At 31.9% G+C, this 16,430-nt stretch overlaps 2 protein-coding genes across 11 annotated transcripts; both read left to right on the top strand.

Moving 5' to 3' along the window:
- Positions 1–5,574: 5,574 nt before the first annotated feature.
- LOC110262495 (cysteine-rich receptor-like protein kinase 19) lies at positions 5,575–11,228 on the top strand. Of its 2 annotated transcripts, none has more exons than XM_088499839.1 (7): positions 5,575–6,531; positions 9,057–9,200; positions 9,324–9,445; positions 9,539–9,749; positions 9,865–10,102; positions 10,346–10,496; positions 10,601–11,228. In XM_088499839.1, the coding sequence occupies exons 1-7, from the start codon at positions 5,703–5,705 to the stop codon at positions 10,931–10,933; spliced, it is 2,028 nt and encodes a 675-aa protein (XP_088355965.1). In that variant the 5' UTR covers positions 5,575–5,702; the 3' UTR covers positions 10,934–11,228. The 2 variants fall into 2 exon arrangements, with proteins under 2 accessions (XP_088355965.1, XP_020966836.1); XM_021111177.2 differs by having other exon boundaries at positions 5,576–8,019.
- A 983-nt stretch (positions 11,229–12,211) lies between these two features.
- Positions 12,212–16,140, top strand: LOC107616122 (cysteine-rich receptor-like protein kinase 19). 9 transcript variants are annotated; one of them, XM_088498401.1, is made up of 9 exons: positions 12,212–12,796; positions 12,876–13,252; positions 13,386–13,529; positions 13,646–13,767; positions 13,865–14,075; positions 14,197–14,434; positions 14,772–14,922; positions 15,017–15,284; positions 15,714–16,140. In XM_088498401.1, the coding sequence occupies exons 1-9, from the start codon at positions 12,357–12,359 to the stop codon at positions 15,758–15,760; spliced, it is 1,998 nt and encodes a 665-aa protein (XP_088354527.1). In that variant the 5' UTR covers positions 12,212–12,356; the 3' UTR covers positions 15,761–16,140. The 9 variants fall into 9 exon arrangements, with proteins under 9 accessions (XP_088354527.1, XP_020966841.1, XP_020966842.1 ...); XM_021111182.2 differs by having other exon boundaries at positions 15,017–15,370; XM_021111183.2 differs by having other exon boundaries at positions 13,386–13,538.
- The last annotated feature ends 290 nt before the right edge of the window (positions 16,141–16,430 follow it).

Below are 16,430 nucleotides of genomic sequence, written 5' to 3'. Positions count from 1 at the left end.
AATATATTGACTAAATTTACTGTGTAAAATTAAGAAATATTAGCAATTTTTATTTTATTTTTACTTATAAAAATTAAATTGAGAATATATTCGTAATTAACGTATTACATAAACATATTCTGAAGAAATTAACTAGTCTCACAATGTTAAAGAACAAGGGCCGAAATGAATATTTTTTTTTGTTGGGGCCAAAATGGTCCTTAGAAGAAATTACCAGCGGTGGAGATTAATATTTATTCTTTGTTTAATTGTTTCTACTTTTAAAATTTGCCAAAACTAAAGAATTAAGAGATTGGATTCTCTCAATTTTTTTTTACTTGAAGGGATAAAATGTGATCTCTCACTATATATTTTATAGAACCAAGAAAAAATATTGAAAGATTAAAAATCACATTTTATTCCATCAATTGAAAAAAAATTGAGATGATCCATTCCCAAGAATTAGTTACTTTTACCAAATAACCAATTTGGATGGGTCAAGTAGTCAATTCACTTGTCTGCTTAAACAATTCCGTCTTGTGCATGCAGTAACTTATTGGTCAGCATAAGAAATGGTACTCGAAAATTCATATCGCTAATAAAAATAACTTCAAAAGATACTAATGACAAATAAGCTCCTTAAAAATTTAAAAACACGCAAAAAAGCTAAATATTAAATATATATTCTAAAATATAATTTTGGGGATCAAATTTTAATATAAATTTTTGAACATATTATTAGAAAAATAAGATCTTTTCATTTTTAAATTTTGGTAACTTTATGTCAAATAATTTTTTTATAAAAATTTTCATCGAGAATGACCACATTATTTTGAAAAAAAAATAGAGATAAAATTTTGCTCCAAAACTTTATAAATATTTATTCAAATGTTATCACAAAATTAAGATAAAATAGATTTATCATTTGTTAAATATAAAAATTTTTGTCATTTATAAAAAATATGTTATTTATTGGTTATTTTTGTCACAATTTTAAATCATTCAAAAATTATTTTGTCAAAAAATTTTTGAGAGACTTTTCTGTCAAGCAAGTGAATCTTTCAAATACTAAATTGATAGTTAACTCTACTTTTATAAACTTGGCGATTGGATGGGGGTTTAGAATGAAGTGAAGGAATGAGATCGAAGATGAAGAAGAAGGAAAGGAAGGAGAGTGAAGTGTGGAATAAAATTAGGGATTTGGAGAAGAGTACCTAAAAGTTAAAGTGATCCTTGAGGTTGACAATGATAACATTCTTGTATTCAACATCTTAGGGTGTGTTTGACAAACTCGTTTGAAGAGAAAAAGCACGTTTAAGCTTATTGAAAGTTTCAATTTTTTGTTTGACTAACTTTTGATTTTGCAAACGTAGAAGTGATTTTGATGTCAAACCCAAGTTTGCCAGAAGTAACAATTTCTAGCTTCTGCGTTTCACTAAACATCTTTTTTTTTTTTTTTTTACCAATTTTATCCTTCAGACATGTTATTGTATTATTTATGGAATTCTTATTATTTCTCCTTATATGAACTCTCTTTTTCTATTATTTATTATTTTTATTTTTTTGTTAAATTTTTATTTGACACTATACACTGTTTATAATTGTGATTTTTGTATATTATATTTATTATTATCTTTCCATAATATGATTTATTGATCACATTAGGTAAAGTAAATTAAACAAAAAAGTAACCATAAATAATAATAATAGTAAAAAATTATAGGTACTAAAAAAGAATATTAAAAGAACTAAAAATATACTATATAAAATACATCATCAAAAACTTTTAGATTTGTTTCCATTTCTACCAGGATAAATATTTAATTTTATTATTTTTAGTATTCTTTTGTATAATTATAATTCTAGTATATACAATTTTTTATTGTAATTTTTTTATAATATAAATTATGATCCCATTAAAAAAAATAAATTAAATAAAAAATTAATCATATGTATTAATAAAATCATAAACGTTGGATTCTAAAATATTATTAAGAATAAGATTATTGAGAATATTAAAACAAAAATACGATGTAAAAAAATACTAAATTAACATTTTCACGTTAATATTTAAAATTTGAAAAAATATAATATATTTGATTAAATACTCTTATATATATAATTCATATTTCTTATTTTTAATATAAAATATATTTTGCTAATTTTTATATGTTATTTTTATTTTAATAAATAAATATTAATTTTATTATAAAATTAATTAATAAAATTATTCAAATATCTAAATTAAAATAACTGGATAATATAAAAAAATTATTTAAGTTGATGTCTATTTTAGTAATTTTTCATTAAAAAGTGATTTTGAATAGTGTAATCCAAATAATATTTATTTTACTATAATCTATTTTGATATAAAGATAGCCAAACATAAATCACTTCAATACAAACTTACTTTTCATCAAAATCCAAGTTTGCAAAATCAATTTTATACAAACTCTCGTTTGCAAACTGTAATCCAAACACACACTTAGCGATTCACTCTTTCGTCGTTATTTTGTTTGAAGAAGTGCTTTGTATTGATGATAGTTCATTCAACTTTTAACACAGGATAAACTACAAAAAATGCATCTGAATTATTTTATCATCCACAAAAATACTCTTAAATTTTATTATCGACAAAAATTTTCTCAAATAATTTAAAACGTGACAAAGTACACACCTATGAATAAAGATATTCTATGTTAACAAAAAAGAATAATGCTGCAATGGAGCTCTTTATATAGTAAATGAGTCACCATATTTTTTCGTTAACAGAACAGGTCTTTAATCATGACATGATAATTTTTGTACATTTTAAAATTATTTGAGAATATTTTTGTTGATAACAAAATTTAAAAATATTTTTACCTGTGTCAAGATAATTTATATGCATTTTTTGGTGATTTCTCTTTAATTATTTACCATATTATTAGGTGTAATTTTTCATTACATCAAATTTTCTTTGCTTTTTTTTATTTCACTTAAAGATCGTATATAAAAGATCATATTTTAAAAAAATATTCTCTTATTTGTTAGTATTAGAAGTATAATCATTTATATTATCTTTTTTTATCAACTTAAATTTTTTAAAAGAAATAATTTTATGATAATTAGTACAATTAAGAATTAATGTATTTGAATTGGCAATCCCTTCTTTTATGACAAAAAAAAATTTGAGTAAACTAACAAAAATGCATTATTGATCCATTAAAAGAAAAAAAATTAAAAAGTAAAAAAAGTTTTAGTTTATTGAGAATATAAATTATTTTAAATATTTTTTAATGATACCAATTTTTAAATAATAATTGAATATAAACATAATAAGACGCTATTAAATATATGTATATTACCCAAAAGTGTATTATTTGTAAAGTTTGACCAATTCAAAAGGTAAAAAAAAGTTATGGATTTTAATTAAAAGTCATCACCATACAACTCATAAATACATAAGTTGATAATATCACAAGTTGTCAAGTTGTCACATTTGTAATGTAATTTTATTATTTAATTAATATAAATAAGTGATTTAGTTAGCTTAGACTGATATGAATAAAATTAGATAATACAGTGAGTGTTTAGAGAAGAATAATCATGTATATTAGTATTTTTTATTTGTATTTGTTTGAATATTTATACAATTTAGTTTAGTACTGATAGGTATTATTAGTGTAATTAAAACTTAATATTGGATAGCATATCACAAATTATTACTTTGTATTTCTGTATCAAGTATTTTATTTGAATAAAGTAATTATTTGTTTAAGAGCTTTTTGAAAGAGATTTGGATAAATTTTTATAGTGGTTTCCGAAATTGATGACGTGTACTAAAATTGTTCTTGAAATTCTAATTGCGTCAATTACGTCTCTGAGATTGGAAAAATTGTATTATAGTAGTCTCTGACCTATTTTTCGTTAACAATGCGCTGATGTGATTTGATGACGTGGACCTTTGGTAACATGTGTCACCTCATGATTTGGCTACGTGTAATAGTATGATGACGTGTCGGTCAACGACACATGGCATGCTAACGTAGATGGATATGCCACATGTTACAATGCTATTTTGCTGCGTGTCAGATTATGCCACGTGTCGCAATGCTATTTGTCCACGTGTCATCCACTATATCATCATTACATGTGCGTTAAATGGGCCCTTACTTTGTCTGAATTTTAATTTTCTGTTTTTTATCATATGGGCTTAGCCCAACAAATAAGAAGGCCAAGCCAGCCCAATTATGAATTTTCATTCTACTCGTTAGTAGTTTAGTGGAGAGTTGACCCTGTAAACTCTAAAACATTTGTGATACAAGTATAAAAAGCAACATTGACAAAAAAAAAAAAAACAACAAAAAAACATTTGTGATATGCTCTGTTGAAAGTAATCTGATTCTTTTGACTTCATGTTTTGTTTGGTTTTTTAGGTCTGTTGAGATGAAAGGTTGAGTAGGATGGGGTCGGATCTTGAGTGCGAGATCTGCGGAGTAAAAGGTTGGTGGATTACGTTATACTTGATTGGTAAGTGAAATTATCTACAAAGACACTTCGATATTAAAGTAAATATCCGTACAAAAAAGAGACTAATTAAGATAAAAAAATGTGACGACTCTTAGGAAAAAGATAAATCCCTCTCTTTTATCCTTTGTCCTTGAGTGGACCCATTTATCTAAAAACTTCCGCCAGCTATCCGAACATTGATGAAGGGTATCGTATCATCTAATGGTTCGGACGGGTCGATAATCTGTCGAATCGTGGGTCCATCAGATGGACCCCTAATTCTTATTGGACTGAGCCGAAACATAGAGGTGCCGCGGATCGATCGGATCGGATATGGCCGAAAATTTGATCTGATCCGCACAATTTTCATCGGATCGGATATGATATCCGCACTTTTTAGTGCCGGATCCGATCCGATCTGCAAATGTGCGGATCGGATCAAATCAAATATCGGATATATCCGCATAATTAAATCTTCTCTTTTTAATCATATTTCAATGTAAAATAATTCAATAAAAATATTTCTTTCATACTTTTAAACTTATTTATTCCTAAAATATTTTTAATCAAACTCTTTCTAAATAATAAAAATAAAATAATACAATATATGAATAATAATTACTAACTAAAACATATAAATAAGTAAATATAATACCAAACATATATATATTTTTAATTATGAATACGCGGATGTAGAGCAGATATCCGCGATCCGATCCGCAAAGGGTGCAGATCGGATCCGATCTGCAAATGCGGATATTTTCTGCAGATTTACGGATACGATCCGATCCATAGACACTCTTATCGAAACCTGTCTAAAAAAAAGAAAATAATCTGACTTCTGATATTCCTTCAGCGCTGCCTGCTTCACAGATTCGTTTATCTCATCAATCTTGTAGCTAGCTACTACCAAAGTTGCAAAACTTCCATGAATGAATGTGTTTGAGTTTCCATGGACATATACCTGACACGTAGTACATATATAGTTGATTTGACCATTCAAATTTCTATATTCTCATTTGAATCTTCTTATTGCCAGACTCTATTTTTTTTCTTTTCCAAAAACACCACCGTATGTAACAAGTCATCAAAACTACTTTTGCCAAGACAACTGACTAAACTTGTTGATTATTTGCCTCTAATGTTCCATACTAACCAATCAAGGCATCATTCTTTTGCATATTCACAACAATCATATCCATATCCAAACGCCAAACGATCAAGCTATTTCTATGTCTTTCCTCAAACCCATATTACTCCAAATTTGCCTTTTCTTATTCTTCAAAGTTTCCATGGACGAAGCAAATGACAATAACCAACTTGAGTACCTCAGTCACAGTTGCTCAACCAACAAAACCTTCCCTCCCAACACCACCTACGAATCCAACCTACACACCCTCCTCACCTCTTTCTCTTCCGTTGCCGCCACTGCCGAGTTCTACAACACCACTTCCTCCGGCGGAGATGCCACCGGCGAAACAATCTATGGCATGTTCATGTGCAGGGGCGACATCAAGAGCCAGAAATGCCAAAAATGCATTGAAATGGCAACCCAGAAAATAGCCTTAAGTTGTCCAAACTCCAAAGAAGCCATAATTTGGTACCATGAGTGCATGGTTCGTTACTCCAACCGCTCTTTCTTCTCAACCGTGGACGAATGGCCGCGGCCTAAGTACATCAGTCATCACGAAACGTCGAATATAACCACGGAAGGGAGCTATGGATGGTTGTTAGCAACCACGTTGAACGATGCCATTGCTGAGGCTGCGAAATCTGCCAATGGCAATAAGAAATTTGCAACAAAACATGTGAGCTTGGGAGGGTCTCAGAATGTGTATACACTTGTTCAGTGCACACCTGATTTGTCGAGTCAAGATTGCAGCAAGTGTTTGAATGATGTGATGAAAGATATTCCTATCTGCTGTTTGGGAACAGATGGTGGAATGGTTTTGTATCCAAGCTGCAATTTGATGTTTGGCTTACATCGATTCTACTCCGACGCTAATCTTCCTATTAATTGGTACCAACTACCCAAACCTTTTGTTGGTAAACCACTTTCAGGTAAACCTCTTACTATGTTATTAAATATCTTCAATTAATTCTTGTCGGTTTGCAAAGAAAAATGTTTCATTTGGCGTATACACATACACTTGCTAGTTAGTGGTAGTTATTTGTCAGTTAAAGTATAGCTAATGATTTTCGTAAATAATTTATAACTTAATTAAAAAATGTCATAGTTGCACAAATAATACTATTGTAGAAAAAGATATAGCGGTGTAAGAGATAAATTGATTAGGGAAAGTATTCTCGAGTTTATGCGCAAATGGATGGACCTACTTGGCAATTTGGCATAAAATAATAATAAACATATGAATAAATAAAATAAATCAAAAGACTATTTTCCATGTGTTTCATAGCTTTCATATTTCCAAAAGACTGCAAGATAACTAGTGGTTATCTACATATATAAATAATAATTTTTTCCCTTATTTTTAATCAATTACATCTAATGTAGAATATGATTCCATTCTGGCCAGCTGGCTATAGTGATAGTTGTTGAAATGATCATGTTCTAGCCACCACCAACCAATCAACCCACCCATATCAATAATCTCCCTCTAATTACTCTCCACTTTAATTAAACACGAAAGATCAGAGTTAGTTAGGAATGATGTAATATAATGTCTTTTCTTAAACTCATATTATTCAACTACCTTTGCTTCTTTCTCACTCTCATCACCACCTTCAATTTGTTCATAACCGAAGCCAGTAATAATAATAATAATCATAGTAATGAGCTTGATTACTTGAAATGCGATTGTTTAAACAACAAAACCATCTCTCCCATTATTCCCACTACCATCTACAGATCCAACCTCCAAACCCTTCTCACCTCCCTCTCTTCCCACGCGGCCACCGCCGGCTTCTACAACGCCACCGCCGGCGGCGGCCACCCGAACGAAACAATCTATGGGATGTACATGTGCCGCGGTGACGTCAGCAACCAGACATGCCAAGAGTGCGTAGAAACAGCAAAGCAGGAAATAGGGTCAAGGTGTGGGAATAACTCGAAAGAAGGCATAATTTGGTACCACCAATGCTTCCTTCGCTACTCGAATCGTTCGTTCTTCTCTACCTTGGATGAGTGGCCTCGCCTTGAGTACATCGTTCACAACAATGGCAGCAATCCGGGCAATGAAGGAAGCTACGGGTGGTTGTTGGCGAGCACGTTGAACGAGGCAATTGAAGAGGCGAAGAGCAAGATGAAGAAATTTGCAACAAAACACGCGAGCTTGAATGGTTCTAAGAATGTATATACACTTGTTCAGTGCACTCCGGATCTGTGGAGAGAAGATTGCAGTAAGTGTTTGAATGATTTAATGAAGGATATTCCTATGTGCTGTTTGGGAACCGATGGTGGGATGGTTGTTTCTCCAAGCTGCAATTTGATGTTCGGATTACGCCAATTTTACTCCAATGTTACTATTCCTACCACCTGGAATTCACTACCTAATTCTAGACTTGGTAAATATCAAACTAAGCTTTCAGGTAAAACTTTCCTCTTGCTTCCCTGCCATCTATTCTAATACTTGTTCTTTTAGTTTGGCTTAATTTTGTAATTTTTTACTTTTTTATTTATTTTATGCTAAATTTTTGTTTACTTTTAGGTAAAAATATCCTTACAATTAACTAAATGTGAAGTTCATAGTTAAAAGTTCTTAAATAATTTGACAGATTTAACTAAATTATTATCTAATAGTTCTTAACTATCATCCTCAAATAAATTTAAGAGCCATTAGACTATTTGATAGCATGCCATCCGGAGTTTCAACCTTACTTTTAAGAGCCATTAGACTGTTTGATAGCATGCCATAACATTACTTGTCCCAAAAACTTAAACTAATAGTAAAAAAAGAAAAAGAAAAAATATAGGTAGACAATAAGAATGCTAAACAATGTGAACAATAGATATGTTAGATGTTCAATTAATAGGTATGCAGATTATTATATTCATGATTTTTAATTGGATAATTATTTTTTTTTTGTTCGATTTACTCATGCATAGTTAACAATGACTGGATGTTTAATTCATCAGGTGTCTAGATAGTTATCCTAATGTTAAGGTTTAGGACGTAATTTGAGGTGAAGTGTTTTTTACTTTATTGGGTCAACTCTAGAGTCCCTTATTCATCATATTATTTACAAAAGTCATTGTCTATTTAACAAAAAAAAAAAAAAAACAGATGAGATTGACTTTGTGACTTAAAAATAAAATTATTTGACTGTGTGTAAAACTTTTATTTTTAATATTGTCTCAAAATTAAATTCATAATATTTGAACAAAATGCTAAGACTCCCAAGTGGAAATAATAGCTAAGAAGCAATAATTCAAATGGCATAGTCTCTCCATACTCAATTAAGAGGTTGCGGGTTCGAGTCTCCATATCTTCGGTAAAAAAAAAAAAGTGGAAATAATACTTCAACTTATTGGAAATAATACTTCAACTTATTAAGCGATATTTATGAAAACCACTGAAGATACACTTGCATTATTGAATTCACGGGCAATATTGATTGTTATGCAGGAGAACCAAGTGGCAGAAGAAGATTAAAGATTATCATAGCGTCTACTGTTCCTATTGTTGCTTTCTTGATGCTTTATTTCTTTGGCTATCATTTCCGGCGGATAAATGCTCTGCGGCGTTATAAGGCTATCCTTAAAGAAAATTGTATGTAATGTGTGTAAAAAGGAAAATCAGTCCTTATGAACTTTCGTTTTCTAATTAAGCTTAGCAATTATATATTTTATTCTTATGCTGCATGCTATTCATATTTCGCATATCTTTGTGTAGTTGGAAACGAAAGTACTACTTTGGAGTCATTGCAATTTGACTTAGTTACGATTGAAGAAGCAACAAACAATTTTTCTTGTTCAAACTTGATAGGTAAAGGTGGATTCGGAGAAGTTTACAAGGTGAGAGATGAAATTATTAGTACAATATATACAATTATACATGTTACTTTATTTTGTTTTCTTCTTGTATTAATTGCTAAGTTATTTATATAGGGTATTCTTTCTGATGGACGAGAAATAGCGGTAAAAAGATTGTCAATAACTTCCGAGCAAGGCATTGCAGAATTTAAGAATGAAGTTTTGCTGATAGCTAAACTTCAACACAGAAATCTTGTTGCATTATTGGGATTTTGCTTACAAGAAGGAGAGAAAATACTTATTTATGAATTTGTTCCTAACAAGAGCCTAGACTACTTTTTATTCGGTTAGTTTGTTAATCCCTTGAGCTTAATTTTTATAAAGTTCCTTGTTGTTTTCTTTGTATTCATGGAATTCTATTTGTTATCTCTCACCTGTACCTTCCTTGATAAATTTTGCAGGTTCTGAACTGCATAGGCTATTAAGTTGGTGTGAGAGATTTAAAATTATAGGCGGAATTGCTAGAGCAATTCTTTATTTACATGAGTATTCTCGCCTCAAAATTATACACCGTGATATCAAACCTAGTAATATTTTATTAGATGCCAACATGAATCCTAAAATTTCAGATTTTGGCATGGCGAGAATGGTTGCTATTGATCAAGATCAAGGACGAACACGTAGAATTGTCGGAACATAGTAAGTTCTAAACTTGTTAATTGCTTACCATCTAAATACACTTGGCATGTGTTAAATTGGATTTATAAAGATCAGATACTTAGAAACGTTACAATGATAACCATTTAACTATTTAATGTGCATCTTATACATAGATAAGCATAATATTTATTTTGGTTAGATTATCCACAAAGAAGTTATTGTTATTCTTTATGTATTTTACTATTGCTTGTTGTTTTAATATTATTGATTTCCTTTTTGCAGTGGTTATATGTCTCCAGAATATGCTATGTTAGGAAAATATTCGGAAAAATCTGATATCTTCAGTTTTGGAGTTATGATTTTGGAAATTGTTAGTGGCAAAAAAAATTCAAGTTCTTATGACTCTTACTACAACGATGGTCTCTTGAGTCATGTAAGTACCAAACAACTAGTTTTTCTCAATCAATTTAATAAAGTGTATATATATACACACACATACACATGATTTCAGTGTTTAATATGATGAGATGGTTGTAGGCTTGGAAGCAATGGAGAGATGGGACACCATTTGAAATACTGGACCCAAATCTACATGAATCATGTTCTCAAATGGAAGTGATTAGATGCATCCAAGTTGGTTTACTATGTGTTCAAGAAAATCCTAATGATAGGCCACAAATGGCAGAAGTAGTTTCATATCTAAGTAACCTCTGCATTGAGTTGCCATTTCCTCGCGAGCCTGCTTTTTTTGTACATGGTAGAATGAATCCAAATATGGTCGCAGTAGAAGTTGATTTAGGACACCTAAGCAATAGTTCCACTCAACATTCACTCAACGAAATGTCTATTAGTATCTCTGTTCCACGATAGTACGAGGTCAATTGAAACCATTACACGTGTGTGTTAGTGTGTACATATATGAAATTAAAATTCTTTTATTCAAATAATGGATATAAATCATATAATAAATATTAGTTACTTTGAATTAATGTGCAAAGACTTGTTCTGAATTCAACTGTGAGAGCACATTTGGTTCTTTATATTTATTTCTCTCTTTGTGCCCACAAGGGAATTTGTTTATTTGTTGTAGAAAAGTTGTGTTGCTTCTTGTTTATAGAGGAACATGTTCTAGTTCATTAATGAATGTGTCTGCTATTCCTGAAAAGAGCAAGTCCTGAATTATTGTGTGTTCTACTTTTAAGTTCTTTTCTGGTTCTGAGCATTTTTCTCATAATATAAATCTTCCAAGAGAATATTTGGTTTTGGAATTAAAATGGAGGAGGTAGGAGTAAATGATTCGTTAAACCAAGAAATAAAATAATCTGAGTAAAATACGCATATAAAAATTGGGAGAAGAGTTAGTTGTGCTCCCTAGCTGCAAAATCAGGTTCGAACTCTTCCAGTTTTATTCCTACATTTCTACGTTGAATGCTACTGCATTTGATGGAGACCCTCTATTGTTCAAAGGTATTTTATTTTCCTTGGAATAAAATTAGTCTGTTAAAAATGTTTCTTCTGTAATAAAATTTCATTAGGTATTTTCCTTGGAATCTTTTCTGTTGTCCTTTGCCTAAGTACCTTAATAATTACATAATGTGAAACAGACAACTAGATTTTTTTTAACGAACTTTCCAACTCATTAACAGTGATCAAATGCTTTTAATTAATGCAACGGGCTAAAAAATCCGATGCTTACGTCCCCATCAATGAGTAATGGGGGTAGCCAAGTTGCCATCTAGGACCCATGCAAAAGTGTTGGCTTCGCCACCTACAAGATTTGACAAAACGATTGGATAAGAATCTCAAGATAAATACAATTCGACACTTACATTTTATTTTCTCAAATTGAAATAAATATAAGTTTGCAAATAATAATCCACAGAGAACGAAGAAGGTGTGTCATTCACGTTTCCAACTTTCCATTATTGGCACAGTCGCTAGCTCAATCGTCCAAAGAGGGTCAAATCCTGCTTTGTTGACTCATGCTCACGGTTCTAATTATAGATAGAAACTCAGGTGGAGTCGACTTCACGTGAAGTTAATAGCGGAGAACTGTTAGATGATTTGACTAATTTGACTAAATTTTCATCTAACAGCTCTCAGCTATCAACTTCACGTAAAGTCTACTGCCATCCAATTATATCATACATTTTCTTTTCATATATAGCCACCTCTACAGTGCTCCTTTTCAACGAACATTTACAACACTAAAGAGTTATCATTATTATCGTTTCCTTATTTTCCCTTTCTTAATGCAGAAACCTTTATTCACAACTTCACCACCTTCATCATCATGTTCGACACCAAAAATATCACACTACCATTCTTACTTAGAACCCTAACACTAACAGTACTTTTGACTTCAGAACATGCCTCAGCTTCTGTTTTCGATTCAGTCAACTGCACAACCAACTCCACCTTCGCTCCAAACAGCACCTTCGACGTCAACCTCAGCACACTCTTCTCATATCTTACTTCCAACGTCACCAACGGCAACAATCTCAGGTTCTTCAACGCAACTGCAGGCTCTCACGGTTCAGACGCCGCCGTCTACGGCCTCTTCATGTGCCGCGGTGACGTGCCACTTGCACTGTGCCGAGAGTGCGTCGGTTTCGCAGCGCAGAACATAGCCTCGTCGTGTCCTTCTGCTAAAGAGGCTGTCATCTGGTACAACGAGTGCTTGTTACGCTACTCCAACAGATTCTTCTTCTCCACCATGGACGAATGGCCAAGGTACCTACACTACAGTTTAAGAATTTCAATTCGTTTGAGTTGAAAAGTTTTGGATCTTGTATAATCTGCTTGTGTTTAGGTACCAGATCAAGATCCCGTTGGGGGACCCTGTGGTTTTGCACAGCAAAGGTTTCTACAGTGCTTTAGGGTCCATATTCAATGGGATTGGAAATGAAGCAGCGTTGGCTCTTAGCGGTTCTGATAACAAGTATGCAGTGAAGCAAGCCGCCGCCACTGCCACCACCACAGTGTACGGTCTTGCTCAGTGCACGCCGGACCTCTCAGCCGCTGACTGCAAGCGGTGTATCGTGGACGCGGCGGCTGAATTTCCAAGGACTTGCTGCGGCGGGAGCATAGGGGGAAGTGTTTTGTTTCCAAGTTGCATTGTTAGGTATGAAACGTACCCGTTTTATCAGCATTCAGGTACCTCCGGGACATTAACAACAACTAATAAGGGTCAGTTCATATTCTTTCTTTTAATTAATATTAAAAATCAATTAGAAATGAATGTTAGGAATAGGATTATCAAAGTTTTTGCATCCATTCAAATTTGAGTAAGAAAAGGTTAAATAGTTCTATGTTTTGACAGGAGGAGGAAATAGCAGAACACAAGTGATTGCTATGGTTGCAGTTGTGGTTGTGATTTTGGTGATGGTTTTATGCTTTGGCTACTTTTACCTTCGAAGAAAACTGAGGAAGAGACGCAAGACTGGTCTCAGAATCAGAAAAAACTGTAATTCCAGTTAACTAGTTTCTTCTTACTCTCAACTCTCAACTCTCAACTCTCAACCTTGATAGAAAAGCCTAGAGTAGTTTGAAACTGTTCTTGTGAACTTTGTTTTGTTGTAGTTAGGCCTGATATGAGTGCCTCAGAGTCTTTGGAATTTGATTTGGATACAATTCAATTCGCAACAAACAATTTTTCTCAAGGGAGCAGGATAGGCAAAGGAGGGTATGGAGAAGTCTACAAGGTGCTACATTATGTAAAACTATGTGATGAGAATAATGTAACATTATGGTTCTTGTTCTATTTTCTTGCACTTTCGTACTAATGGCCTGAAGTTCTAGGGAATTCTTCCTAGCGGAGAAGAAATAGCAGTGAAGAGGCTCTCAAGAAATTCTGGACAGGGGGTGGAGGAGTTCAAGAATGAAGTATTGTTGATAGCTAAACTTCAGCACAGGAATTTGGTGAGGTTAATGGGATTCTGCCTCGAAGATCAAGAGAGTATACTTATCTATGAATATGTACCTAACAAGAGCCTTGATCACTTCCTATTTGGTATGCTAGTTCAATTATTTGTTATCTTTTTTACATCATAATTTAATTAAATTATTTAGTTGTTCATAGGAAAGATCCCTTCTGTTTTTTCTCACCTGGTTTTGGTTGATGACAATCTTAGATCCCTCCAAGCGAAGAGAATTAACTTGGTCGCAACGTTATAAAATCATAAAAGGAATTGTTCGAGGAATTCTTTATCTTCACGAAGATTCTCGTCTCATGATAATACATCGAGACCTCAAACCAAGCAATGTTCTACTAGATAATCACATGAATCCCAAAATTTCTGACTTTGGAATGGCGAGGATAGTAGATACAGATCACATCCAAGGATGTACTAACAGAGTTGTGGGCACATAGTGAGTCATATATCCTTAACTTTACCAGCTAAATCCCTCTACACATGATAAATTCACCTTTTTTTTTCTTCATTTATTATCTTGAAAAGATATAGAAAACGAGTACTATCCTTCCTGTCACATTAGTTCAAGTTAAAAGTTGAAAATATATTGGCTAATTTGCCGGTTCAATATTTGTGATCAAAGAAAAATAATATGTGCAATGTAATGCAATACTACATGAAAATATTTCTAGACTTGTACCATTTTTATTTGGGTTAGATGGTATCAACTAATCTTTCTTGCTTGGCTAGTTTATTATATTGTACTAATACTTTTTTAACCCTTTATTATGCAGTGGTTATATGTCTCCGGAATATGCAATGCATGGACAATTTTCAGTAAAATCAGATGTTTTTAGTTTTGGAGTCATGGTGCTTGAGATTATAAGTGGAAAGAAGAATTCTTCTTCTTTTGATTCATGTCGTATTGACGACCTCTTGAGTTATGTGAGTATCAAGTCCCCAAAATTTCATGTGATGAACTCTGTTAGAATATTCAAATCAAATCAAAACATATCATTTATTTAATTTGTGATTTCAGGCATGGAAACTGTGGAATAGTGATGAATCAGTATTTCAATTGCTGGATCCAGTTCTGCAAGAATCTTATAATCCAAATGAAGTTGAAAGATGTATTCAGATTGGATTATTGTGTGTACAAGAAAATCCAGATGAGAGGCCTACAATGGGGACCATAGCTTCATATCTTACAAATGATTCAGTTGAAATGCCATATCCTCAGGAACCAGCATTTTTCATGAAAGGAAGGACAAGAAGGCATGCATCTGGACATGAATCACATTCATCAGGTCACACCACCAAATATTCTTTCTCATCCTCTGTAAATGAGATGCCTACAACTGCTTTCTTCCCTCGATAGTCCTCTTTTTTTTAGGTATAATATAATATAATATATAACAAGATTTTAATTATCTTATACATAACTTATCACTTTACTTTTGTGGGTGTTGTGACTATTGCTTAGTTTTCTCTGTTTTTTTCTTCCTTTGTTATTCCTTCCCTAATTTTGACCTGAGGAATTGCTTAATTTTATGTGTAACGTATCGAATATTTTTTAAGGGATATGTGTTAATTAATACGTTTAAAACAAAAGCTTAAAGTATACACAGCTATTTTTAAATAAAACTTTATTAATATAAATCGTTTATACTAGTGTTAGCCCCTAGATTTTACATATTAAACTGAGAATAATGGTGAAATATTGCTGATAATTCCAGAATCTATATTAAAGAGATATTGGAAAGAATTGGTAGGAGGGACATAAATGGTGAGATGTGGTTGCGGCAGAGTGGGTTAATCTAACATAACATGAAGAAGAAGAGTTGAACTAGTAAAAAAAAAAAGAAAATTGGAAGTGTAAATTAATTCCAATTTGCATGATTGCATCAAACTAAACCGCCACAACCGGTGTCAAAGACCAGAAAAAGAAAGAGCCATGTTGGTAAACCCTGTTCCAGAAGTGGGTGAGGAGGCATGTGGGAAAGCTGATCCGGAAAGAAGGGCCAAGTGACAATGATGGTGGAAGACTGGTGGTGGATGGAAAAAGCATACATTTTATATTTTGATGCAAGATATAGTTTGTAATTTATTTTGAAACCTTGTAAATGCTTAAAAAGAAAAATAATAGAATTTCTGATTTCTTTCCTCTTGTCAATGATCAATTTATTCTGAGCTAATTTTTTTTAGCAGGAGTAATATTTTTCGTAGTAATTAAAGTATTATGTTTTGGTTAATAAGAGTGTGATATGTTTGTTAATTTTGAATAAAATTTGACCAATTTAAAAATAATATTTGATATATTTTTTGTCAAAAATATTATAATACATAAAAAAACTAATTATTAAATCAATTATCATATATATATATATATTATACAAATAACTAATTTTTATGTATACTAATATAATAATTATTTTTTATTAGTTTATTGTCAT

The sequence above is a fragment of the Arachis ipaensis genome, chromosome B9 (assembly GCF_059453495.1).
Source record: "Arachis ipaensis isolate K30076 ecotype BB chromosome B9, ASM5945349v1, whole genome shotgun sequence".
In the NCBI taxonomy this organism is placed as follows: Eukaryota; Viridiplantae; Streptophyta; class Magnoliopsida; order Fabales; family Fabaceae; genus Arachis; species Arachis ipaensis.
This window is presented reverse-complemented; position numbering and strand designations above follow the sequence as displayed.